The sequence below is a fragment of the Myodes glareolus genome, chromosome X, assembly GCF_982192425.1.
Source record: "Myodes glareolus chromosome X, mMyoGla1.1, whole genome shotgun sequence".
Taxonomy (NCBI): Eukaryota; Metazoa; Chordata; class Mammalia; order Rodentia; family Cricetidae; genus Myodes; species Myodes glareolus.
Window position 1 is genome coordinate 53,508,963 of NC_142053.1, and position 27,042 is coordinate 53,536,004.

At 38.5% G+C, this 27,042-nt stretch overlaps 1 protein-coding gene across 1 annotated transcript; it reads left to right on the forward strand.

The window, feature by feature from the left end:
- Positions 1-27,042, forward strand: LOC146889213 (melanoma antigen preferentially expressed in tumors-like). The gene is made up of 6 exons (XM_087902603.1): positions 1-111; positions 16,395-16,492; positions 18,396-18,489; positions 22,225-22,524; positions 22,954-23,538; positions 24,415-27,042. Exons 4-6 carry the CDS (start codon positions 22,235-22,237, stop codon positions 25,028-25,030), a joined length of 1,491 nt encoding a protein of 496 aa, XP_087758729.1. The 5' UTR covers positions 1-111; positions 16,395-16,492; positions 18,396-18,489; positions 22,225-22,234; the 3' UTR covers positions 25,031-27,042.

A 27,042-nucleotide genomic window follows, 5' to 3' on the forward strand; every position in this document is an offset into this window, starting at 1 on the left:
AGGACCTGTTGGGATCCTCAAGCGGGCTTTTGAAGTTCTCGGACTCTCGTCTCGGTTTCTGAGCCTGAGGTGCTGAAAAAGTTGGAAAATTCTCCCCACTCGCCTACTCAGGTCAGTGACAACAGAAGTTTCTTTTCATAAACTGAACCTATTTTGGGATTAATCATTGCTTTCATCGGATTTCTTAACAGTTTGGCCCTGTTCGCGCGAGGCAGCCCTGTTCTCGTGAGGCAGCTTTTCTTTGCCCTGTTTGCCTAAGGCATACGTCCCGGCTTATTTTCTCGAGGTAGCATTATTTCTCGAGGTAGCGTGAGTATGAGTTCCTGAGGTGTGAATCACATCAATTATATGATTAATTGCTTTGTATTCTCTATTTAAAATGCTTCACATCCTTTCACATTTTAGTTAAAGTCTATATTTCTGAGCTGGGTGTGGTGCCATATTGGAGGCTGAAATAAGCAGACTCCAAGTTCTGCCTCAGCCTAGATAAATGGTGAGGTCTTCTCTCAGGGAAAAAAACGACAAAATCAAATAACAAATAAAAACAAACAACAATAACAAAAACATCATTATTTGCATCAGCCTGGGTACCTGCTGTAGCCTTGTCTTAAAAAAATATACAAACAGCAAAAGAGGAAAACTTTACTTTCTTTCGGTTTGCATCACCCTGAGTACATGGTAAGGGCTTATATTAAAAAGTAAACAAAACAACAAACAAACAACCCCCCCCAAAGTAACGAACACACAATTTTTTCTTTGTATATTTGTCTTACTAGTTTTCATATACCAGGCTTTTAAAATGGTAGATGCTGATTTCCCTTCCAGTTTATTTAATATGTATTTTAAAATACTTTTGCATCTGAAAAAGAAATACCTGTTGGAGATGAGTGTGATTTCATTTCCAAGTCATTTAGAACTTTTTTTCAGTTCCCGGCTGTGTCTGGTTGGAAACTTTATGATTTACATGCCTCTGCATTCTGAATGTGAGAATTATAAGTGTTTGCCTCCATGCCTGACTTTTATCTATAAAACATTTAAAAATAATTTTACAAGTCTAAAATGTATTCTCCCAGATAACTCTGCTAAGAGACGTTTTATAAAGTTAGTTTTTACCATAAGGAAAGCAAACTCCATACAGAGGTTCTTTGATGCCCATCACCTGTACTGAAATAGATTGGTGCTGCGAGGCGCAGACATGTCTCACTGTCATTAAAAGTCTTAGGTTAGTAAACATATTAAATGCCATATTCTGTAGGTCTTTGAAGTGTATGAAGACCATCTATCTATCTATCTATCTATCTATCTATCTATCTATCTATCTATCTCAATGTAGCTCTTTATGACCTTGAAAACATACTTAACGTGACTATAAGTTTAACTATTATAGATAAGTATTAATCTGTATTTCTTAATTATATATTACATTTTTAAATGGGCTGCATAAACACAATACTCCAAATAAAAGTAGAAATGTACATACAGTATAACAATGTTAAATTTTCATCAATTGGGTATATACCCAAAGGATGCTCAATCATACCATAAGGACATGTGCTCAGATATGTTCTTGGCAACATTTTTCGTAATGGTCAGAACCAAGAAACACCCTAAATGCCCCCCAACCAAAGAATGGATAAGGAAAATGTGGTATAGTTGAGCATGGTGGTGCATGCCTTTAATCCCAGCATTGGGAAGGCAGAAGCAGGCAGATCTCTGTGAGTTCAAAGCATGCCTGTTTTACAAAGTGAGTTCCAGGACAGGCTCCAAAGCTACACAGAGAAATCCATCTTGAAAAAAAAGAAAAAGAAAAAGAAAGGAAGGAAGGAAGAAAGAAAGAAATTGTCAAATATTTGCCCAATGGAGTACTACCCAGTGGTAAAAATAATGACATCTTTAAATTTTCAGAGAAATGAGTGGATCTAGAAAAAATCATATTGAGTGAGGTAACCCAGACCCAGAAAGACAAATATAATATATACCCACTCATAAGTGACTTTTAGACATAAAGCAAAGAAAACCCAGATTACAGGCTATAACCCCAGAGAACCTATGCAACAAAGAGGACTCTAAGAAAGATATACATGGATCTACATATGAAGGAGATAAAGATAAGATCTCCTGAATAAATTTGGAGTGTGGGAGTCACAGGAGAGGGTAGAAGAGGAAAGGGGAGGAAGGAAGGGGAGCAGATAAAAAAAAAACATTACAGCTCAGTAAAAGCAATACATAAAAGAAAAGAGGAAAAAATGTATCAAAAAATCAAAATCCTTCTCAATGTAAAACATTTCAGATTAATAGTTGCTTTTGCTTTTTGGATTAAAGTAAGTTCAATAATTTACCCTTCTATCATTTCTATATCCACATCTTTTCTTTCTTTTCTTTCTTTCTTTCTTTCTTTCTTTCTTTCTTTCTTTCTTTCTTTCTTTCTTTCTTTCTTTTTTTGGTTTTTTTAGACAGGGTTCTTCTGTAGCTTTTGGAGCCTGTCCTGAAACAAGCTCTTTTAGACCAGGCTGTCCTCATACTTACAGAGATCTGCCTGCCTCTGCTTCCTGAGTGCTGGTATTAAAGGCATGTGCCACCACTGCCCACACCCCCCTTTTCTTTTTAGAACATGATCCCTGAATATAAACTTTTTTTTTTAGTTTTTTTCCTTATCATTACCAATAACAATTTGTAACCAATCTGCCATAAATGATAATAAATAAATATAATCCATCATTTTGGAATGTGGATGTTGTTCTCTAGACTACTCTGTTGATGTGGGCACTATTTTCTTTTGGGGGTCCTGGGAAAATTTATAATTATGGTCAAGTCCTGACTGGAGTATGATCTCAGACAGTAGCCTTGAAGCAGTTCTGGATGCAAAATTCTGAGGAGACTGTAACAAAGGCATTTTGAAATGCTGGATCACCTAGGCCATCTGTTTTTATTGGTGTTTGATTTCCTTCCTCTGAAAATATATATTCTTTTAAAGGCAACATACATCTCTGTATTAATGTAAGTCAACCAAAGATAATTTAATTTTGTTTTATGTTTGAGTAGGTAAAATATATTTTGCATATCTTGTAGTTCTTCTAAGTTGTTTAATGTTTGTAGTTAGCTTTTTCATGGGGTCTTCCTTGATCAAACCAGATTTTCTTTAACCTGGAATGAATGCATAGTCTCTCATTTTCTGTCAAAATATAAGCATAGCCTTTCCACAAAGTAATATAACTTTTGACTTAAATTTTGAAATCAAGATTTTTTTTTTAAAAAAAAATATAGATTGGTTGAATCTAGCAGTTTTTTTAAAAAAATAATCCAGAGCCTCTTAGAACCAAAAAATTTAAAGATAGTCCAATAATATACAGGATCCACACCCTGTGTATTTCCCATCTTTACACAGCTTATTTAATGTTTTATTACTATTTCTTTTTTAAGTACTTTCAGTATTATTTTTCTTTTTTCTCTCATGCCTAAGTAGTATATTTTTAAACTCACTGTAGCCTGTCTAGATTTTTTTTCCATCTGAATCTGTCTTTACTGCATTTTCTGTAACCTTTTCTGTCTGCATGAGCAACATCCCCAAACCTGCCATACAACATGCTGGCAGAGCTTACACTTGTAGTTTAAACCCACAGGCAACGACTAGAAGAAGCCTCTCTGTACTGCAACAAATATAAGAGAATGTAGAAACCTACCATGCTGCTTAGCTCATGGCTGTTGGTGGCTGTCTCCATGCCGCAAGCAGCTGTTGGGAGACATCCTGCACTGTGCCTGGCATGAGAATGTGAGACTAGGAAGCTGCATTTTTCTCTGTTTCTTTGCATTTAGAATCCTTTTAAAAACTTTCTCAGGCTTTGTGTGGATGTACGTGAACATTGGGCACCATTTGTAGTCGGGAGTTTTCCTGTCCTGCAACTGCTCACAAATAAACATTAAGAGGTTTAATATTAATTACAAATGCTCAGACAATTGCTCAGGCTTATTACTAACTATCTCATATTTTAAGTTAACCCATATTTCTTATGTATGTTCTGCAATGTGGCAATACCTTTATTTGCACAGTACATTTATCTCCTGCTCTCTCTGAAATGATCTGGCGCTAGCGACAACAGAACACAAGACTTAAACAAACCCACTTAGGAGTTTATTAGAAGGGGAAAGTGCACACAGGCATGAGGAAAATGTTGTTCAGAGAGAGAGAGGGATAGAAGCTGTCTCTCCAAGAGGGGGACAGAGAGAGAGAGAGAGAGAGAGAGAGAGAGAGAGAGAGAGAGAGAGAGAGAGAGAAAGAGAGAGAGGCTGCATCTCTGAGTGCAGGGGGACAGAGAGAGCAAAGATGGCATGTCTATCTTTTAATGGATGCCTAGCACATGCACACAGGGTGAAGATGTGGTTATGTCACATGCTGATGATGCGTGACCCATGCCTTGCACATGCGCACAAGGGGGTTGCGTGGCTATGTCACACACTGATGACGGGCAACCGGGAAGTGCAGCCTTATGGGTGGTTGAATAATTACATTCCACCTTTTGTTTATTATAAAAATTTGGTGGAGTTGAGAATCTTAATGAGTGTGAATGGGGCACTGTAAGGTCTCTCATGACTGCTTCACACTGACTTTGTGGGCGTCGAGGAGTTGGGTGTTTGACCATGTCCTGGGGTGGCTGATTACTGCTGTATTTTCCAGGCTCTGAGGAATTGGTTTACTGGCAGCTTGGACCTCGCAAAATGCTGGAAAGGCAAAAATTATGTTTTGAAAAAAAAATCTTAGATCCTAGAGATTAACAGAGGAGAGTCTCAAGATGGAAGGTAGAGGGTTCCCCCCCCCCAGGGGTTCCCAAGACCAGGAATGACAAGAAAAGAATTAAATGATACTTATTCTGGGCAAGTCTGGTCTGTTTAGGTGGATCCAATTGTCTCCCTGGAGCTTAATATCCAGGAAACACTGCTGCAGTCAGTGATAAAACCTGTCATGTTAAAGTTTGTTTTGTGAGTTTTTGGAGTTTGGGTCTACAAACTCGTTATTGTTTCTTACAGCCTGGGCTTTTGACAATCCTTGTAGCTCTGACTCTATGTTTAATGATGGTTCCTGTAATTATAGCTGAGTGGTTAACTGGAAATTTAAGCATGACATTGAAAGCAGATAGGAGAAAGAAGAACAGGGAAAGTATATGGAGTTTTTGGCACAAAAGAGTTGAGTAAGGAAGAGACTTTTGGTTTTTTTGGAACTGGAGAAAGGGTGGCTAATCCTGGTGTCCTCTGGAACTTAAGGGAACAGGGCCCTGTTTGAGTCACTGTGTATGAGGGGGTATCTTGAGCTGTAAAGTAAAAGGTTTAAGATGTGATAGGTGAATCCAATGAGGAAGTACCTCGAGCTTGGCACTGTGGGAGTTACAAGAATTACTTTAAAGGGGCCCTGCCATTTAGGAGAAAGGGATGAGGAGCATTGGTCTGGGGAAGAAAATAATACCTGATCCCCTATTTTAATCGGCGGTGGCCATGAATTAACACATGGTTGAGGTAATGAGTAGTCGATGAAATCTCATAATAGGGAGCATAGATGGGATAACAGTGGATAAGCAGGTGATCAGGAAGGGGAGAGGATTTAGGTAAGAGGCTGGGGATTAAAATTGGCTGCCCATATATGAGTTCAAAGGGCAAGATAAAAAGGGAGCCTTTGGAGAGAGCCCTAAGCCTTAGTAGAGCCAGAGGCAAAAGTTTTACCCAGTCAAGGTGAAGGCAAAGATGTTTTGAGATTGAGGGCTGAGAGGGATAGAGAAAAAAGAATCCTTGAGGTCTAGAACTGAGGAGTGGGAGATACCTGGAGGAATATTGGATAAAAGTATGTGAGGATTAGGCACTACAGGATGAAGAGGGACCACTGCAGAGTTAATGAGGCAGAGGTCTTGAACCAGATGAGAGGTTCCATTAGGTTTTTTAACAGCAAGTATAGGGGTGTTAAAGGGAGAAGAGGTGGGGTAAAGTAGCTTTTTTTCTTAAAAGATCAGAAATGATAGGCTTAAGTCCCTTAAGGCTCTAGAGAGACAGGGGATACTGAGCTTGGGTAATGAACTTAGTGGGATCTTGTAATTGGCTAACAATGGGGAATGGTGTTTAGCAACAGAGGGGTTTTGATTGTCCCAGACTTGGTGACCTACCTGGGAGGCTGGTAGAGGAAAAGACACATTAGAGTTGGGAGGTTGGGAGGCTCGGAGAAGGAAGAGTGGAGCTACTGGCGAGTCTGGGGTAAGGTAAATGGGAGGAGCAAAGGAAATGGAAACTCCTACCTTTGCTAAAAAATCCCTTTCCATGAGAGGTATCAGGCAGGTTGGCATGACTAAAAATGAATGAGTAAGATAAATACCCCTAAACACACAGTTTAGGTGGGGTCTGCTGAGGTAGATAAGGCTCTTCCCTTACCCCAACAATAGAGAAACTAGAAGAAGAAGGCCCCCAGAATTCCTTCAGTACCTATTATGTGGTTTCAGTGTCCATGAGAAAGGAGATGGGCTGTCCTGATACCATGATGTCTACCCATGGCTCCTCATTACAGATGACGGTTGTGGTCGTGTCAGAGGAGCCCGGGAAGCCTCACTCATCTATGGCCAGACCTAGAAGGTCAACTTGGGAATTCTCTGGGTTCAATGTCTCCATGCCACTACATGTATGAAGACAATCTACTGCCCAATGACCTTCTCTATGACACCTCGGACGAGGTCTCATGGAACTGAGCTGAGGATTAGGGCATGCTCGGGCCCAGTGACCAGTTCTACCACATTTGAAACATGGACCTGGCAGTTCTCGAGCCCCAGGGGACAAGGGAGCAGCATGGACAGCACAGATCGGGTGGTCTGTCACCTCAGCCGGTTGGGAGGCTGTGGCTAACACATGACAGTGATTGTGGGCTTTGTCATTTCTCACATGGTACACCTTAAAATTCAACTCTAAGACTTCTGTCTGCGGGGTCAAGGGGCCTTTCTCCAAATGTCTAAGCTTAGCCCTAATGTCAGAGTAGCACTGATTAAAAAAATGGGTTATGAGTAACTGTCTGCCTTCCGTAGTTTCTGGATCTAAGTTAGTATACTGTAGCAGAGCTTTCGTGAGGTATTCCAAGAATGCGGAAGGATTTTCCTTTGAATCCTGAATGATCTCTAAGAGCTTAATATAGTTGGTAAGCAAGCTGGTAAGCTTGAGGGCAGCCTTATGGAAGAGACCTGCCAGGAGGCAAGTCAAAAAACCTTTCCCTAGCTAAAATCCCACCCAGAGTATAATAATCCCAGCGTGGCTCTTGCTCTGGGACTGCCTCTGCTCCAGGAGGATGGGAGGCAAGAGTTTGGTGAATCTCACATGCATGTAGTCTGGCCTGCTCCCAAACTCGCCTGTGCTCTTCAGGAAGTAGGTTATTAGATAAGATCATATAAATGTCATGAAAGGTGAGATTGTAAGTTTGGGTAAGATATTGGAATTGTTTTATGAAAGTGGTAGAATTAGACGGATAGGAGCCCAGTAATTTTTCTATATGAGAAAGTTCTGAGAGTGAAAAAGGGACATGTACCCTAATCAATCCATCTACACCAGCCACCTTTCACAATGGGAGAACTGTAGCGGGCTTGGCTTGGTTAGGGTTAGGTTCTATAGCAGCACGCGAGTGTGTGAGAGAAGGGGTAAAGGTGGGTGCCAGAGCAGGGTGGCTGCTGTGGCCAAGCACCAGAAAGGAAGAATAATTCAGCAGGGCTGTTAGAGCAGGTGTTGGGGGGGGGAGTTGAAGAGCAAGTAGCAGGAGGTGGCAAGGCAGCAGGAGGTAAAGGAACTGCCATAGAAGCTGGGGCTGCAGGAGCTGAAAGACAGGCATAGAAGCTGGGGCTGAAGGAACTAGAGAGACAGGGGTAGAAGCTGGGGAAACGGGGTAGCTTCCTGCTGAGCTCGGAAAGGTGGAGGTTCGTTAGCTGGGTCCAGAGCAGAAGTGGGGGGGGGGTTCTTCAGGTACAGATGGCCTATCGAGGAACATGTGAGCAGGTGAACAGTTTGCAAGGACAGAGGGCTTAGACTTAGAGCTTAAATAGTAACAGGCTTGGATGTAGGGAAACTTCTTCCATTTGCCTGTGCACTGACGATAGTTTGAAAGTTCCCGTAAAATAACAGGATTAAAGGTGATTACCATCTAAATTGTAACAAGGCCATTTTTTTGAACAAAAGTGAACAAGTATGAGAATCTGCAGGTAGGGCTTTAAGGCCTCTAAAAGGCACCACGGGGCAGGGGGAGCTGGATTGATAAGTTTGAAAGGTTTGGTCCCCATGGTCAAAGCCGTGAAAACCCTCAAAACAGCAACACCACAAGACTCACACAGTAAGACATCTCTTGACTGTGGGTGGGGTGTGAATCAGCATGAACACTGTCAGGACCTGTGGCCGGCTGGGTGTCCCCTGACCTGGGGTGGGGTGCTATGGCCTGACTGGATCTGGTCAGGGTGACTCAGAAGCCAGAGAAGCCAGAGGTCACTGCGAGTGACCTTTTATGGCGAGGGAAAAAGGGGAAAAAAAAAGAAAGAAAGAAGAATCTGTTGAATGCACTGCACAGAATGTGCAGTGCTAGGTCAGTCCAAACATGATTTTAGTTGAGGGAAGCAAACTGCAGATGATTGTCAGCTAAGGGAACAACCATGGCCTTGAAGACTGTGGTTGGGGACAGTCCCCCTATCTCTAGGAACCCCAAAGGGTTTCCGAGAGCTTAACGGTCAATTCCTCAGGTTCAGAGAAATGGTTAAGCTGACCAAAATGGAAAGACTTACCAATCAAAGCTGGTGTTTTTCTGAGAGGTCGCACTAAGGCATAAGGAGGCATGGGTTGCTTTCCAGAAGGGCTCTGGTTTTGATTCCAACCCCAGGAGAGAGACCTGGGGTGGAAGAATCTCTCAAGTCACAGCACCAATGAAATGATCTGGAATGAGCGAGAAGAGAACATGAGACTCAAACAAACCCACTTAGGAGTTTATTAGAGTGCACACAGGCCTGGGAAAAATGGTGTAGAGAGAAAGAGAGAGGGAGAGAGGCTTCCTCTCTGAGCACTGGGGACAGAGAAAGAGGTGGAGGGAGAGAGGCTGCCTCTCCAAGAGGTGGACAGAGAGAGAGAGGGAGAAAGAGAGAGAGTCTGCATCTCTGAGCGTGGGGGACAGAGAGAGCAAAGATGGTGCATCCAGCTTTTAATGGCTGCCTAGTACATGCACACAGTGGGAAGACATGGCTATATCACACACTGATGATGGGCAACTCACGCCTTGCGCATGTGCAAAAGGGGTTTGTGTGGCTACATCACATGACAGGTGACCCGGAAATGCAGCCTTATGGGTAGCTGAATAATTACCCCCTCTGTGTCTGGCTGGTGACTCCAGACTCTGCCTTTCATCCTCCCAGCATTCTCAGTTTGGTTCTCTCACCTAACCTTATCTGTTTAGTTGGCCAGTCAGCTTCTTTAGTAATCAATAAGAGTAATACAAATTTACAGTGTATAGATGGATTTTTCCACAGTGCATCTCTTTAAAAAAGTTATCATACAAAATGTGCATTATGACACTTTCAGTATGTATATCATGATCCTTTGCTCCTGTTCCTTCTCAATGCTCTCTCATGTTCATTGAGCCTCTTTAAAGAGCCTCTTTAATTCTCTATAAAATATAGGGCTAGAAAATATTACCATTCTGTTGGTTGGCACTATATTGTTGTTTCTACTGCTCTGCAAAAGCTATTTATCTATCTATCTATCTATCTATCTATCTATCTATCTATCTATCTATCTATCTATCTATCTATCTATCTATTTATTTGGGGTTTTCGAGACAGGATTTCTCTGTGGCTTTGGAGCCTGTCCTGGAACTAGCTCTTGTAGACAAGGCTGGCCTCGAACTCACAAAGATCCCCCTGCCTCTGCCTCCCAAGTGCTGGGATTAATGGTGTGCACCACCACCGCCCAGCTAGAAGCTTTTTAATTTCACGAAATTTAATTTGTCAGTTTTTGCTATTATTTCCTGAGCTGTTACCAGAATGCATTTAAAGAGGCTTTACTGTGCCTATACAGTACCTATAAAGTGTTTTTCTCATAGAAATTTCAGGATGTCACATCTTACATTAGGAGCATTGATTGATTTTGAATTGATGTTTGTAAAGAGAGACAGGGATACAGGTTACTCTCTCTACATTTAGATGGTTAGTTTTGCTAAATTAGCAAAAAATAACTAAAGTGTTGTAAAAATAGTTTCCTTTTCTCCAGTGGATGTTTTAGGCACTTTTTTCGTCAATAATCAGGTAATTCTAGATATATGATCATATTTCAGGGTTTTCTATTACATTCCACTGACTTACACATCTCGTTTTGTTGCAATAGCATGCTGTTTATGTTTCTATTGCTCTATGATATAATTTGAAAGCAGCTAATATTTCCTTGCTTATTCCTGTATGTTATAGGTCTTTCCATCCTCTAATGCCTTCTTCGATTTCTTTCTTCACTGTTACTAAATTAGCTGTTTCAGGCTTTCACTTCCTCGTTAAGTCTGTTCCTTGGTATTTAATGTTTGAAGCAATTGTTCATGAAATTGTTTTCTTGATTTATTTGTCAATGTCATGGTTATTAGAATATGGAAAAGCATCAGTGTTTGCACTTATTTTGTAATACTGAATGGTTTTTTTTTTCCTTTTTGCTGCTTTTACCAAATCCTAATGTTTTCTGTTAGAGCATTTGGAGTCTTTTAATTATAGGATTATAGCAAAGATTCTTAGGAATAATTCGACATCTCCCTTTACTGTTTGTGTGTATCATTTGCCATTTTCTCTTGCTTTCCTACAATGAACTAAAACTTCATTCAGCACATTGAATAAGATTGGAGAGGGTAGATCATACTTTCTCCTGGCTGACTTGAGTAAAAATGACTTCCAGTTTTTCAATTGTGATATGATTTTGACTGTAGGTTTATTGTGTAGAGGTATTTTATAGTGAGATATGTTCCTTTTAGTCTTAGATTCTTCAGTGGTTTTTTGATAAAGGCCTGTTTTGCACTTGTAAGACCATCATGTGACCTCTGACTACAAACCTATTAATAAGTGAAACATCCTTGCATACCTAATATAAGCCAAATTGATCATGGTGTTAAAATATATTATTAAATTCAGTTTATAAAGACTTTATTAGAAAAAAGTAATACATTAATAATGTTCACCACCAAAACATTTTTAAAACTTTTACTCTGAACTAGGCTAGATATCAAGGTATATTGTCCACGAGGAGAAGTTTAGCACTTTCTGTATCTTTTAATTAGGTAGTCTCATGAGCATTTTTCAGGCCTAATAAAATATTTCCTTCATCCATGTGTTTCTAGGATTTTATTTGTTGGGAGATACGTTAATCTTATTGATTTTTATGGATCTCTAAACTTATTTATATCTTTCCTATCTAAGAAATTATCCATTTCATTTAGTTATTCTTTGAATATGAGTTTTCAAATGTTAATTAACAATTTTCAGAATTTCATTGGTGTTTCTTAGTATTGCCCCCTTTTATCTCTGTTTTTACTAATTTATATATTCATTCTCTCATTTAGTTCAACTAAGAATTTTGTCACTCTTACCTTTTGAAAAAACTGTCATTTTTTTTATTGATTATCTGTATTGTTATTTGTCTTAGTTACCGTCTCATTGTTACGAACAGATATGACCAAAGCAATTTTACAATGTATTTATTGGGGGGCTGCCTATAATTTCAAAGGGTGAGTCCATGGCCATCATGATGGGGAATGTGGCAGGTATAGTGCTAGAGTATTAGTTACAGCTCTCATCTGATCTGAAAGTTGCAAACAGAGATAAATTGGGCCTGCCATGAGTTTGTGACAACCTCCTAATAGTCCTACTAACTGGGAACCTGTATTCAAACATACGAGTTTATGAGGCCATTTACTTTTTTGAGTCAGGATTTATCTGCAGCCCTGTCTGTACTGGATCTTGCTCTGTTGTAAACCTGATAATCACAGATATACCTGTATCAGCTTGGGATAAAGGTGTACTGTTCACAGAGACAGAAGCTACAAAAACCAGTGGGTTTCAGATAGTAACTAGTGGCTGTTTAGTGTGTGTGTGTGTGCATGTGTGTGTATATATGTATATATGTATATGTATATGTGTATGTGTATATATATATATATATATATATATATATATATATATATATATATATATATAGTGAGTTCATAAAGTATCTGTGCTCCCGAAGTTCCACGTCCCAAGAGGAGTCAAGGTCGATAAAATGTCCAGAAGGTCCCAGAAGAAGGGATGGAGCTACCAAAGGGCAGCAATCCAAGAATTCCTCCTGGGTTTCTACACCAAAATGTTAGATTTAAGAATAGTAAAGGAACAAAAGACATGAAAGAGACCTAAGTCTTCTCTCAACAGTTGAGACTGTTTATTAGCACAGCAGCAGGGTCAATGACTTCCCATGGGAATGGAACTTGTGTGAAGGGGAAGGAGCTGGTTAGGGCTCTTATAGGACTGGGCAGGGGGGTTGATAAATAGAAAGTTGATAGAGCTGCAGAGGGTGCATAAGGACTCCTTCTTTTGAAACTTCTTGTTCAGGCAAAGCAGACTTTAGGCAGTTTTTCTGTCCCACAGACAATCTCAAATACACTGAGGCTTATATTAATTATAAATGCTTGCCTGATAGCTCAGGTTTAGTACTAACTACCTCTTACAAGTTAAATTGACCCATTTCTATTAGTCTACATTCTGGAATGTACCTTTTGCCTCTGTTCCATTTTATGTGTTCAACTCATTCTGCAACTGACTGTCAATTCCTCTACGTCTGTCCCTCTTCAGCTCAGCATCCTCTTAGTCTGGTTTTTCACCTAACCTCCTCCTGCCAAGCTATAGGCCACTAAGCTCTCTATTATCCAACTGTAGTAATACATATTCATAGTATACAAAAAATGTTCCACAGGATTTCCCCCCTTTTGTCTAACTAAAAGGAAGGTTTTAACTTTTATCAAAGTAAAACTATAACAAAAAGATTTCTCAAGAATTACAGTTACAAAATTCAGTCTATTTGGCAAAATTAGAGAAAATAATCTATTATGTATCGTATCTTTGTTAGGCTACAGTTTTGTACCTAATTTACCTTTTATCATAACTTAGGACAACTCTAACTATCTAGTCTTCAACTCCATCAAAGAACCCAGAAGGATGATCGTTAAGAAGGAACTTAACGATAGGGACATCAATATCACTGGACAGTTACCCTAGGTTCTTCTATGATGTTGGGGTATCGAACTATGGCCTATAGACCTGGTATATCAGACAGACATTTCTGAGAAGCAGGGAATTTTGAAGGATTTCCTGCTTTGTCTTGACAAAATTTAGGAGTCACTCACTTTCTTTTGCATCTTACTGGTCCAGTTTGGACAACAGCTGTCAGCAATTGAAGTAAAGGGATTTTCTTTGCCCACGTGGCCAACTTTTGCCATGAATAAAATAAATTCCGTATGGAGTTTCTTCAGTGCCCATCACCTTCTCTGAAGTAGGTCGGTTTTGCCAGCAGATATGTCTAAATGAGCTGCATAAACATCAACAAGTGCATACACACGCATATAACAAAACTAAATTTAAATTTGTATCAATATACAAAAATCCATACAAATATAAATACTTATATTTATACTTAGGACTAGGAATTGCTTTTTAGCATAAAAGTAGTTTTAATAAACTGTCCTTTTATCCTACCATTTCTATATCCACCTTTATCTTTTCAGAAAGAGATCTTTGAATCTAATCTTTGTCTAACTTTTTAAATGACCATTACCAATAATAACTTGTGATCAAGCCCCTTTAAGTGTTAACAAACATCTAAAACCAATGTTTGAGAATGTGGGAATACTTCTCTAGACTGTTTCCAGTTGTTTGTGGGTGCTATTATCTTTGGGGAAACCTTGAGAAAATTGGGACAATAATGAAGTACCAGCAGGAGAAGTCTGTGAGTCTGGATAATCTCAGCCAGCAGCCTTGAAGCTTCTTTGAATGAAGAATGTCAAGGAGACTGTAGCAGAGGTATTCTGAAATTCTGGATCACATGGGCCATCAGTTTTCACTGGTGTTTGGTCCCCTTGCTCTGAAAATGCATAAAGTTTTAAAGACAATGTATATATTTGCATTAACACTAGTACAGACTGTGCGATGTATATAAGTCAGTCAAATATGAGTTTTTATTATGTGTTTGAGTAGGTAAAATATCCATTACATGTCTTTTAGTTCTTTTAGGTTCATTTCTTTATGTTTGTAGTTAGGGTTTCAGAGGATCTTTCTCTTTCAGACCCGATTTTCTTTAAGCCAGAATGAGTCCACAGCCACTCATTTCCTGTGGAAATAAAAGCATAACCTCTCCTGCAATGTAATACACATTTTGACTTAAAATTTGGAAGTCAAGGCATTTTCAAAATATATAATCACACAGTCCTCACAATACAGTATGTCCTAGAAACCAAGGAATTCAAAGATGACAGAATAACATACAGGATCCAGACTCTCTGTATTTTTTACTCTTTACTTTGCTTTTGCTTTTATATTACTTTACTCCCTCTTTTAGGACTTAATTATTTTAAAACTATTTTATATACTATTTCTCTCTCTCTTCCAAGATTATGCATATTTTCAAACACACTGTGACACGTTTAGAGGCTTTTCCAACTGATCCTGCTTTACCGCATATCTATCCTTTTCTGACCACATGAGTCAAACTTCAAACTGTTAAGTGGTGTGGCTAGGACCAAAGCCTATGCCTTGGCAGCTGATTCTGCCCTGTTTTGGTCACTGAGAACCTAGCTTATGTCAGAGGTACAGGTATGAGCAGCATTTACTGTCTGAACTCTGGGAAGTTGTTGAGTCCATGCTGCCACCAAGTAGCACTGCTTGCTGCTCATAAACCTCATTCAAGTGTTCAGTAGCAGGACCTCCCAAAAGATCCATCCATGCTGGTAACACAAACCAGGAAAATGCATCTTAAAGTAGGCATGCCTCTGTTTGCCTCTAGCAAACAAGAAAACAGTGGTTACCAAGAATTTGAGTTTGACTCCATTTTGTGTGTTTAGATTCCATTTTTTTAAAGCTTTACTGGCTTTATGTGGATGTGGCCCTGAATGTTGGACGCCATTTGTAGGTGAAATTTCCCTGTCCTGCAGCCGCTCTGAAACACACTGAGTCTTATATTTTAAATGCTCATCTGATAGCTCAGGCTTATTACTTACTAGCTGTTATAACTTAAATTTACCCATTTCTATTAATCTACATACTGCCGTGTATCTTTTATGTCGGTCCCATTTTGTGTGTCTAATTCATTCTGCCTCTGGCTGGTGACTCCTTTGACTGTGTACTTCTTCATCCCAGCATCCTTTTAGTCTAGTTTTCCCATCTAACCTCCTCCTGCCCAGCTATAGGTTAGTGAGCTCTTTTTAGCCAATGAGAGTACTACATATTCATAGTGTATAAAAGGATTGTTCCACAACAGTAGGACATCTTGGGAACTGTCTCAACAAACAGTTCTCCCTGTGATATGAATTTGCTGACTGATAACAGTTGCGCGATGACATTAATACAGTTTCAGCAGGACTTTGGGTTTTCTGCCGGCAGGGAATTCTATCAGAGACTATTACTAAGTCAAAGCTCATGTAAATGTAATTCATGGATGGTTTTAACTGAGGTAAACATAATAACTTGTTAGCGTAAGTCCCATGGTTCTGTCTTTTTTTTCAAGGAACATACAGGTGTAAAGGGGTTGTGGAATCCTGCTCCATTGTTAAGAAAAACTGATGATGTAGTCAGCAATACTAGGAGGAGTGGGAGATATGAATATCCATCTAATAATCACTTTAACATCAACCATAGAGATTCAGAATTTGCCTGCTGAGTTTCAGTCTTGCTTTGCTCCAGTATTTATTCACTATGACCCTTTCCTCCTCTCTTTTGGAGTAGTAATGTATTTTTGTGTCATTAAATGTTAGAAGTATGTAATTTGTTTTTTATTTTGATTTTGCAGGTGTTACAGTTAAGAGATTACCCCGAGTCTCACAAGAAACTTTAAGCTCTGGAATTGTAAACAATCTTGAGAATGAAAGACTGTGGGGACATTTGAAGTTGGACTGAGTGCATTTTGCATTAAGATATGACTACAGACTTATGCGGGCCAGAGAGCAGGATGGAGTAGTTTGAATGAGAATGGCTCGCATAGGCTCAAGTATTTGAATGCTTGATTCCTAGTTGGTGAACTATTAAGGGACAATTAGGAATTGTGGCTTTGTTTGAGAAAGCCTTTTACTAGGGAGTGGGTTTTGACATTTTAAAAGCTAGTTCCAGGCCTAGTCTCACTTTCTCTCTTCCTCCTGCATGCAGATCAGGAAGTAAGCTCTCAGCTACTGCTTCAACACCATACTTGCCTGCCTGTCACCTTACTCCTCACTTTGATTTTCATGGACTAAGCCTCTGAAACTGTAAGCAAAACCCTAATTAAATGTTACTTTTTTATACTTTCTTTGGTCATGGTGTCTCCTCACAGCAATAGAAAAGTAACTAAGACAATGGGCTCTGTAACTTGAGGGCCTACTTGTTGGGGTTTCTGTCCTGTCCAGTTCCCACAGTCGGTAAACCCCAAAGAAAATCATTCAGAGATTCTACATGAGATATAATCTGATTGGCCCACTAGCTCATGCTTCTTTTTAGCTCTAGTAACTTATATTAATCCATTACTCTTATCTATGTTAGCCACATGGCTCAGTACCTTGTTCAGCGGGACAGTTCATATCCTGCTTCTTCTGTGGTCTGGGAAGGACTGGGAGGAATGGGCTTCATCATCCCTAGAATACTCCCGTTCTCATTGTCTCACCTCTACTTCCTGTCTGGTTTTCCCACCTAAACGTCCTGCCTGGCTATCAACCAATGAGTGTTTATTTAAAACAGTATTGACAGAATAAAGACAATTCTCCCACACCAGGGCTGAAAGCTGCATATGATTATTGATTGCTTTTCCCTGTTAGCAGCTTGCATAGTACATTGAAAATTGTAAGAACTAGTCCTTATGGATGAGACATGAGGGCTGTTTGCCGATCAATTCTTCCAAGTCCTATGCCTGAAATGTGTGGTGTCTTTCACAGTAATGTCATACCTTCAAGTCCTCATAGGCAGCTGAGCACAATGGCATTAGTGTCTATTCCTTGGGGTGTTTCTTAGATTTCCCAAACTAGATTTCAGGATTTTTAACATGCTTCCTGATTGCTTCACTTACCTATAGCTCATTGTGGCATAATGTATAATTTTATTTGGATTGTTTCATTTCTGTCATTTTCCTTATTAGTGATTTATTATTTTATTGCTTTAGGATCTGCTAAGATAGAAAATACTGACTTTACTTTTAAATAATTTTTACTTGCTCAGTGACTTACATTGGTATCTATATCACAGAATATCCCATGGACTGCTGGTAAGATATGTATCCTATAGCTATTAAATGTAATGGTCTACAGATTCTTGCTCTAGTTTGCTTTTTTTTTTGCTTCTGTGATAAACACCGTAACTAAAAGCAACTTCAGGAAGAAAGGTTTTATTTCACTTTTCCTCTTATAAATCCATGATCCAGGGAAGTCAGGGTAGGAATTCAAGATAGGAATCTGGAAGCAAAAATCACGAAGTAATTATGTTTACTGACTTCCCTCTACCCTGATTTGATTAGTTGAAAACCATACTTTTTTTCTCAACTATACTTTTAGACTATTTGTTCAACATTTTAAGCCCTTCTGCAGGTTATTTTTTTGATATGGCATTGAGGAGATATTTTCATTTGCTGTGCTTTTTCAAATTTCTTAAAATTTTGTGTTGTAACTTCTGTACCATGTTGGATGGTTATGTGACACCTTCAGGTTTATCTTTTCATAGTGTATAGCCATCTGTGGAGGCTCAGTATCAAATCCCAAAAGAAAGAAGAAAAGAAACCACTGTAGTAGCTAAACTATATATAGAAGTACACAGAAAATATTAAAGTCAGCTTCTGTGCCACAATAACTATGCAGCACATACTCACAGACGTACAGTGGATTAAGTTAAAACTCGGTTTGGGCAAAAGTAGAACTATTCATACCCAATGTTTGTTAAAAAGAGCAGATATAAGTTGGAAGGCATTTAGAGGTAGGAATTGATCTAGGAGGATATATGGGCAGTATTGGGATCAAATATTAATAGAATACATTTTATGCATTGTGAAATTTCCAAATAATTAATAAAATGTTCTAATTTCAAAGTAGAAAAAAGTAATAAGTGAATGAAGAGGACAGGAGAAGGAAATAGAGCACTGAGATCTGTGTTGGAATTTTTGTCTTAGCGCATTCACTTATCACCCAACAGTAGACCATCTGTGAGAGGGAGGAGGCTTCTGCAACCTAAGGCCTTCGTGGACCTGAAACTCAGGATTCTCAGTTTCACCAGCTCTGAACCAAAGGTAAGTGACTTCAGATGTAGGACTGCTCCCCAACCTCATGCCTGGGATCATCAGTGTCCTCACAGGGTGGCAGAGATTGCTCATTAACATGCAAATAGTATGACCTCAGAGTGGTAGGGCCTTCAGTACCCGAGTATCTGCGGCCTCTCTTTTTCAGCTCTTCCTTGCCTGTCATTCACCCAACCCATCACTGCCTTCTACAGGTGTCTCCCCATAAAGCTGATGTGGCAGCCTCTCTCTAGTTCTTATTTACCAGAGTAGGTTTGTCTTAAATAGTTGGTTGCTCTCAAGATTGTACCTGACTGGATATCCCTCAGACATTAATGAGGAAGAAATAATTTTCTTTCACATTGACTAGTGCCAATAGCAGAATCATAGTCCCCAAATTTCCCAGATTGAATTAATGCTAGTGAGAAGCTTGGGATGACCTTTGAAGCAGGGGTGTCCATCATTTTGTCAGAGACACATTACATTTGGAGGTGACTTTTCCTTATTCCTCATACCTTCACTCAGAACTGGTGCTAGAACTTTTGAGACGTGGCTACTCTTGGATGAATAGCCTTTCTGTTTCTCAGTACTTTTAAGCTGTCCTAGCCTTTCTTTTGTGATTCCTGATGTTTTACTCTTTATCCTTTTCAGTAGCCTGCGTTTTCTTACCCTGCCTTCTCTTTTGCTTGTCTGTATGACTTTGGATTTTTGAGAAAGGGTGTCGTGTAGTCCAAGGTGCATTTTGAACTCATTATGTAGTTGAGAATACCTGGAACTACTAGTCCATCTGCTTCTGCCTATTGAGTCCTGGGATTGCAGGCATATGCCTCTATAACTAGTTCTCTAACTCCTTCTGTTTACCATGTAGTATGTACATAGCTTCTATGGTTATTTTACCCAAGAATTTCATGTTTTCTTATGATTGCATGGGAATTATACATTGGTGACAAAAATATCTGTTCTAATGGCTTCCATTCTAATCTTTGCTTATTTGGGGGTAGGAGGTATGTTTACCATAGTGTTTAAGCAATAGCTTAATATATGATACCTGGTTATCAGACATGAAATCTTCACAAGATGCAGGGATGCTTGTAGTTGTTTTTTGTTTGGTTGGTTTTATTTGTACATGACTTGGTAATCAGTGAGGCATTCTCACCTGGTTTCCTCCAAGTCTGGCTGGTGGCAGAATCTCTGCCTTTCCTCTTCCCAGAATTCTCCTAGTCTGTTCCCCTCTCCTATGCTTTCTGCCTGGCTACTAACCAATAAGTGGTTCAGTAAACTAATATGAGTAACAAAGCTTTACAGTATACAAGTTCATTGTCTTACAGCATTTCCCCTTTTTCTTTTCAAAACAGTAACTCTTGAGTCTAATCTCCTTTGTTTAGCATTTTCCTGACAATTATACACAACAACTTGTAACCAACACTCTAAACAAAGACAAGCATCAATAACCCTTTTTTGAGGAGAATGTGGGCATAGTTTTCTTGGCTACTTCCTGATGATTGGTGGCGCTAATAATCTCATGGGGACATAAGAAAATTTTATTATGGTCGAGTCCTGACTGGAATATTCTGTGAGACTTGATCATCTCAGTCAGTAGCCTTGAAGCTGTTCTGGATGCAGAACTCAGAGGAAATTTCAACAGAGATGCTCTGAAATGTTGGATCATCAGGGCCATCTGTTCTCACCTATTTCATTCAGCTATTTGTCTCTTCTTATAGCAGTGACAAGATATTGTAATTACAGAAATTCTCTAGAAAGTTTTCGTTTTCTTGGTATCAGGATTCCCTTCTCAAGTGCCTTCCTTCTCTCTTCTTAGCTATTCGTGTGTATTCTTTCACATATGAACTTTACCATCAAGCTGTCTAACCCATTAAAATGTAGATATTTTTGAAATTGAATTCCATTTAAACATCAATTTAAGGAGAACTCTTTAAATGTTTTTAGTGTTGAGTTTGTCAGGGAAAAGAATAATTATGTAGCATTGCTCCAAAGCCTTTATAATGGACTCTGGAGTCTTTACCAATCATATCAGGCACATCCGCAACTGAATTGTGAACCTAAGTACTGGAATATTCACAGATATTCCTAGAAACATGGTGACCTTGTAATAGAGCGCAAACAGTAAATTCTTGAATACATTTCACTACATTAAACAGCAAATTCTTGAATACATTTTACTAACATTAAACAGAAAATCCTTGAATACATTTCACTAACATTTGTAACAGTGTGTGAAATTAGCTACTTTGTTACATGAAACCTCCCAGTCCCTTCCTTTCTAGAATGTCTTTTTCTTCACACGAAAGAAAGTTATTCACTAAAAGGAAGTACTTACCCTCTCTTGCACTTTGAGCTACAACAGAAGACCACATTTGTAAGACCCTTAGACATGTGCATGAGATTGAAATCCCAGAAGCCTCAAGAAAATGTAACACCTTTTAAATCTTAGTCATCAAGTTATTTTATCAAAAGACAATGCCATAAAGTGTACAAGATGCTGTAGCAAAGTACCATACTAGGTAGGTGATAAGCAACAGTTATTTTGTTTCTGATGGTTTTAATGTTTTTGCTTCAAATTTTTCCTTATTTTGTGCATTCATATGATGCTACATTGTCTTATAATCTATCCACTTTATCATACTGTTTTCCTTTTATCATTGCTATGTAGGCATTTTAGAGAATTTGTTGTTCCTGCAGTAGAAGAGAAATTTAGGAGCTTTCTGACTCTTTTATGTGTTACAGGATTCTTAATTCCCCTCATTTTGTTTTCTTCCATCATTAACAAATTTTCTTCAAAGTTGCTCCTATCCACATCAATTTATTGTTTCTCAGAGCCTGTGTGTTTCAAAGACTGCAGTTTTAAACCCTCCATATTGTCTGTTTGATATGCATTTGATATTCATTTTTTTCTAACACATAGTCATAATTCATATTAATGAGACTCATTGTGATATGTCCATACCAACCTCTAGGTTACATGAATTATATCTGACTGTGTTTTGTCACCCCAACCCCTGCAATCTCTCCTACACTCTAGAAGTCATTATTCCATGATCAGATTGACTAATTAATCTTTAATTTCCACAAGTTAGATAACATACAGCTTTGAGTTGAACACTTTTGAAGTCTTTGTCCCAAACTCTAATGCATTATTTTGATTTTATTGTTTCTTTTTCATCTTTAGGATTAAATCATGACTAATTTTTCTGAATTTTCTTAAGGTCAACTTTAAGTTCTTAGCCATCTTACTTCACGAGTATCTTGTAGAGTTTTGGTGTCTTCATCTGCCACAAATATAGTGATGGGAGTGAAACAAATCAAGAGCTAGAATGTCCTTCTTTTTCTCTTTAATCACAATTAATTTGATGTTTTAATATTTACTGTTGTACCACTTTGTAGATTCACCTTTTTCCTCATCATAGCTTATATACTACTGAGGGAAAATACTGAAATTCATGTAGATAACAGACAAAAATTGTTTTCTGATTACTTGCTACCCATTTTGATGCCATTTTATAAGACACATAGTGTATATACATGGGGGAGAGAGTAGTAACACACACATAAACATATACAGTTATAAACTCACAAGTCTATTTCTAATCTGTGTCTATCGTAGATGTAGCTGGTGGTGGCTATCTGATTGATTCATTCTTTAAATCATTTCTACCATGCTATCACAGGCTGCAAAGAAGACACTGTGTGTTTTCCCAGAACTTCTAAATGCTTTTTCTCCTGATGCAGGTTCACAAAAATGGATGCAAAGAACCTCAAAACTCTGTTCGATCTTGCTATACAGTGTTTGCTGAGACATGAGTCTGCAGCAATCCAAGCTCTGGAGGATATTCCAAGATGTTTTTTTGTTCCATTGTTCATTGCTGCCTTCAAAGGAGGGCATAAGAATATATTGAGTGAGATGGTGAAAGTTTGGCCCTTTTACTGTCTCCATCTTGGGACATTAACTGTCCGGGATCCTCAACATGAACTCCTGAAAGCCATGATTGAGAATCTTCCAGTATTTCCTGCAAAGAACTCTGCTTCTCGGTAAGACTATATAATAGTGGCATGGTAAGACATAGGAGGTAATACTACAGCCTGATACTCTCTTAGAATGAGTAACTAGTGAATGCTGAAGGTTAATTTGTGAGACTCGGCTAAAACTTGGTAACACATTAAAGACTGATGTCTTCAATATTCCTTAGGAAATCTGTTATTGGGGATTCTATTGATGGGTTTATGGAATGGGTGTTACTTAAGAGAAAGACAGGAGATTTAAGACTGGAGGGGATTTAAGGAGTACAAAGGATGGGGGAAGAAGGGGTTGAATTTTCATGACAAAGACTTGTTGGCAATTAGTACAAGGAGTACCAGCTATAGATAAAAGGATTTGTTCCTATATGTCATCATTGATCCTACTGGGTTTCATTATCATTTGCTTTTTCTCAGATGTTCTATCTCCTCTTACCCCTACAGGAAACCTAAACTGAGGATCCTAGATTTAAGGCAAGACATTGACTGTAGGATCACATGCCCTGAATTTGGCATCAAATCACCTTTCTGTCTCGACTCTTGTACTTATTCTGACAACTCTGTCACGAAGATGAAAGGACAGCTTTGTTTTATAGAATTAGGGTCCATGATTTGCTTACCCATGGGGCCTGTCGATTTACTAGTGGATCCTTCCCTAGGTGGCTCCTTAATGGAAAAGGAATTTTTGGTTGTGCTTGTGAGGAAAATTGTGGAGAGTTTAGGGGCTTTGCACATATGCTGTCGAGATTTACAAGTTGTTAAATTGGGTGACTGCAAACGCCCCCTGAGATTTCTTGATCTCAACTGTGTTAATCAGCTGTCAGTTGATAAGGGTTCACTGAGTGATATTACCAACATCCTGTCTCAGATGAGCCACCTAAAGAGCCGTAGACTACTTAAAGTCACTTTTAGATCTCTGAGTGGGAAAGTCTTTAAAAATTTCCTTAGTCATTTGCAAAGTATGGAAACCTTTAAAGAACTCAAATTGTCTTCATTCTGTCTCAAAAATCATCTGGACAGCGTGCTCAGGTAAGAGTTTCGGGCAGGTTTCTGGGTTTCCTGGTTAACTCTTGGGACAAAATAAAAATATTCATGGGTATTCCTAAACTCCTCAAAACCTTTTAAGCTTTCCACTTTGTCACTTTTGGGAATTTGACCCTGAAGGAGGAATTACAAAAACTAAGCAGCCAGCAATGTAAAGAGAAGTACAGAAATACAAAGGCGGAAAACCACTAGCCCTCTAGCTATGAGAAGAAAGAGGAATTGAGATGGTGGAAGACTTTTGCTATAGCATTGATGCACATAATCATAGATGCCAATGACTTACAATGACAGATCACTTTACTAATTTGTAGTCACCAAGGTATAGGCCATGAAAGTAGAGGACGACATGTAGGGACTGACCAAAGGTAATCTTCAGTTGATTGCTCTTTCTGATCTTTTTCCACTAAAAACATGAACTGAAATATACAATGGATAATATTTTAAGTATCAAGTGCATTAGTTTTTCTTGATATTTCTTAAAATCATCAGTTATAATACACTTTACATATTCTTAAGATTAAAAGAAATTTTATCTCATTGTTGAAAACCAAACTATCAGCCATGTGTGTTGGCACATGATTTTAACCTCAGTACTTGGGAAGCAAAGACAGGCAGATTCTCTGAGTTCAATGCCAGTATGATCTTTATAGTAAGTTCCAAGACAGCCAGGACTACATAACAAGTTAATGCCTAAAAAAATTTCTCAGAGTCACAAAACAATTAAGTGAAGAAAGTACAGATTAATGCATTAATACCCACTTACACCGCGTGTGAAAAGTGGTTTATTCTGGATGTAAAGGTATAGTTTTTCTCATTCAGTCCTCATTCTTCAGAAGTTTTATTGTTGTTTTCTCTCTACAGAGTTCTGCCACCTAGTCTGGATTTTTTGTATCTGTCATTCTGTGATATATCGTTCAGAGACTTCAGATTTCTAGCCCAGTGCCCTCAGGCTTCCCACTTAAATATGTTGAATCTTAGTAACAATGCAATGTATTGGGATGACTTTGAGCCCTTTCAAACTCTTCTGTTAAATTTCTCTGGTACTCTTAAGCATCTGGAGATAAATCATTGCCTTATTATTTACAACACAATGTATTGGAATGACTTTGAGCCCTTTCAAACTCTTCTGTTAAATCTCTCTGGTACTCTTAATCATCTAGAGATAAATCATTGTCTTATAAATGATTCTGCAATCTCTGTTCTTATCCCTGCCCTAATGCGTTGTACTCAACTCCATATCCTGGCCTTTGCTTCTAACCCCATCACAATGCCTATGCTTGTGAATATCATGCATAGTTTAACACCCTTGATGAAGCTAAAATATGTGATTTATCCTATCCCTCTACATTGCTATGAACGATGGCATTTTCAGGGCAGACTAGACCGACAGAGGCTTGCTGTTGAACAACTACAACTGATGGCGATTCTACAGATTGCAGGGAGGCGTGACATGAAATGGATCACTTATGAAGAGTAAATTTCACAGTCTGACACAGTTTCAATCTGATATGTAATACTTAAGTACTAAATGTTATTTCCTGAACCCATCCATGCAAAATATAAGGTTCTTACATTGAGGGATATTGCACTTAGGGAAAATAGATATGTAAACTAATTCCTATACAGAATAATTTAGAAAAAATGGAGGACTTGGAGAATCCCTGTGTATCTCTTGTCTACTATTCATATCTTTCATTTTACTGATCACAGTGATGTGCATGTATTACAGGATGATCAACTCCTAGTTTGCTATATATCTGCTCATACTGTTTGGTTCAATTGTTGGTACAGCACACAAATCAGAAAAAATGACAGCTTTTCCTGCCTATATTTGAGGATATGGGGGTTTGTTTTTTATGAGACATTGTTTCCATACCCTAAGTTACTATAGGCTGGTTTTGGTTGCTTTGGGGAAACCATCAAGATTAAGTAGTGGACAAGGAAAAGGCAAGCAGAGGCTCTGATGTTTCAATATAACCTCAAGGACACAAATATAATTGGACAATTCCTTGATGTAGGCCAACTGTAAAGTTTCCACTATTTCCCATGAACTCTTCCGTTTGGTATCTAGCCTTTGTCTCATGAATTTTTATGTGGGATTTAGGATCCTTACCATAATATTCCCCCTACTTTAGTTCTCCTATTCTACTTCCAGATCTTTCAATCCTGTACATTTCCTTAGCTGTATAGATCATTCCCTATATACATTTTGCTTCTCTTTTCCATTAGCTGAGCCCCATTTGGTATGATACATACAAGCCATGTTTGAGTACTGAGTCTAACTGACTTTATCCTCCAAAATATAACATAATTATAAATTTAGTTTGCATGTCCTAGAATTACTTACAAATGGTGTATGTAAAGTCAGTAATAATAATTACACAGGGCTAAGGAAATGCCTCAGTCGCCCAGTTGCTTACCACACAAGCACTCCTGTGCTCAGCTTCCAACCTAGTGTTTGTGTAAAAAGCTGAGCATTAAAGGGCACACTTGTAACTCCAGTGTTGAAAAGGTGGAGGAAGGAAGATCATTGGGGCTACATGGCCAGACATTCCAGCACTTACGTGCATTCTACGTTCAGTGAGAGATCTGCCCTCGGGAAATATGTGTAGAAGAAGAAAAACAGGTATTGACTTTTGACATGCATGTGTGAGCATGAGCACATGCACACATCCACATGCACACACACCCACACACACATAGTCAAGTGTGAGCACCTTCTCCAACACATGAACACATACACATAAAAATATCTTACTCATATTGTTAATTTCTTTAAATGCATACTGCATCAGAAAGCATGATAAAAATGCAAAATTAGCATTTGTTGAGATGCCAAAACAACTGCATTTCCATCACTGAGTAACAAAAAGAATAGATTATAAGTAATCATTTACACATAATGTTGTCCTATTGAAATAAGTTAGTAAATTCAATGGCTTAATTTTTTTATATTGCTTTCTTTTTTAAGTGAGGTCATTATGGGTTACAGTCTGACCACAGAAGTAAGTAATTGAATTTTGTTTTTAGAGGTGATACTGGTAAACATATTAAACTATATATAGTTTTTGGTTTTTCGAGACAGGGTTTCTCTGTGTAGCATTGATGCCTGTCCTGGAATTCACTCTGTAGGTCAGGCTGACTTCAAACTCACAGAGATTCACCTGCCTCCACATCCCAAGTTCTGGGATTAAAGGCATGCACCACCACTGCCTGGGTTCGAACTATATTCTACAGCCAAAATATATTTGTTTTTATTAATTTTCTTTTGGTGGTAACATTATATTTCTAAATTAATAAGAAAAAGCATGTTAAAACATGATGCAATTCATGTGTCATAATTCTTTTGTGATATAAAATTTCAAATTTGTACATTTTTTTCCTAATGCTTGCATCATGATATAATGCACAAAATTTCAAAAAACAACTAAAATACCAGTGTAAAGGGCGATTTACTTTTGTTGTTTACAAGTTTAAAAATGCAGAGTT

Excerpts from the sequence above, each read along its gene's own strand:
- LOC146889213 (XM_087902603.1), top strand. The coding sequence starts at position 22,235 with ATGGATGCAAAGAACCTCAAAACTCTGTTCGATCTTGCTATACAGTGT. Across the intron at positions 22,525-22,953 it reads GCAAAGAACTCTGCTTCTCG|GAAACCTAAACTGAGGATCC; the intron begins GTAAGACTATAT and ends TTACCCCTACAG. Across the intron at positions 23,539-24,414 it reads CATCTGGACAGCGTGCTCAG|AGTTCTGCCACCTAGTCTGG; the intron begins GTAAGAGTTTCG and ends TTCTCTCTACAG.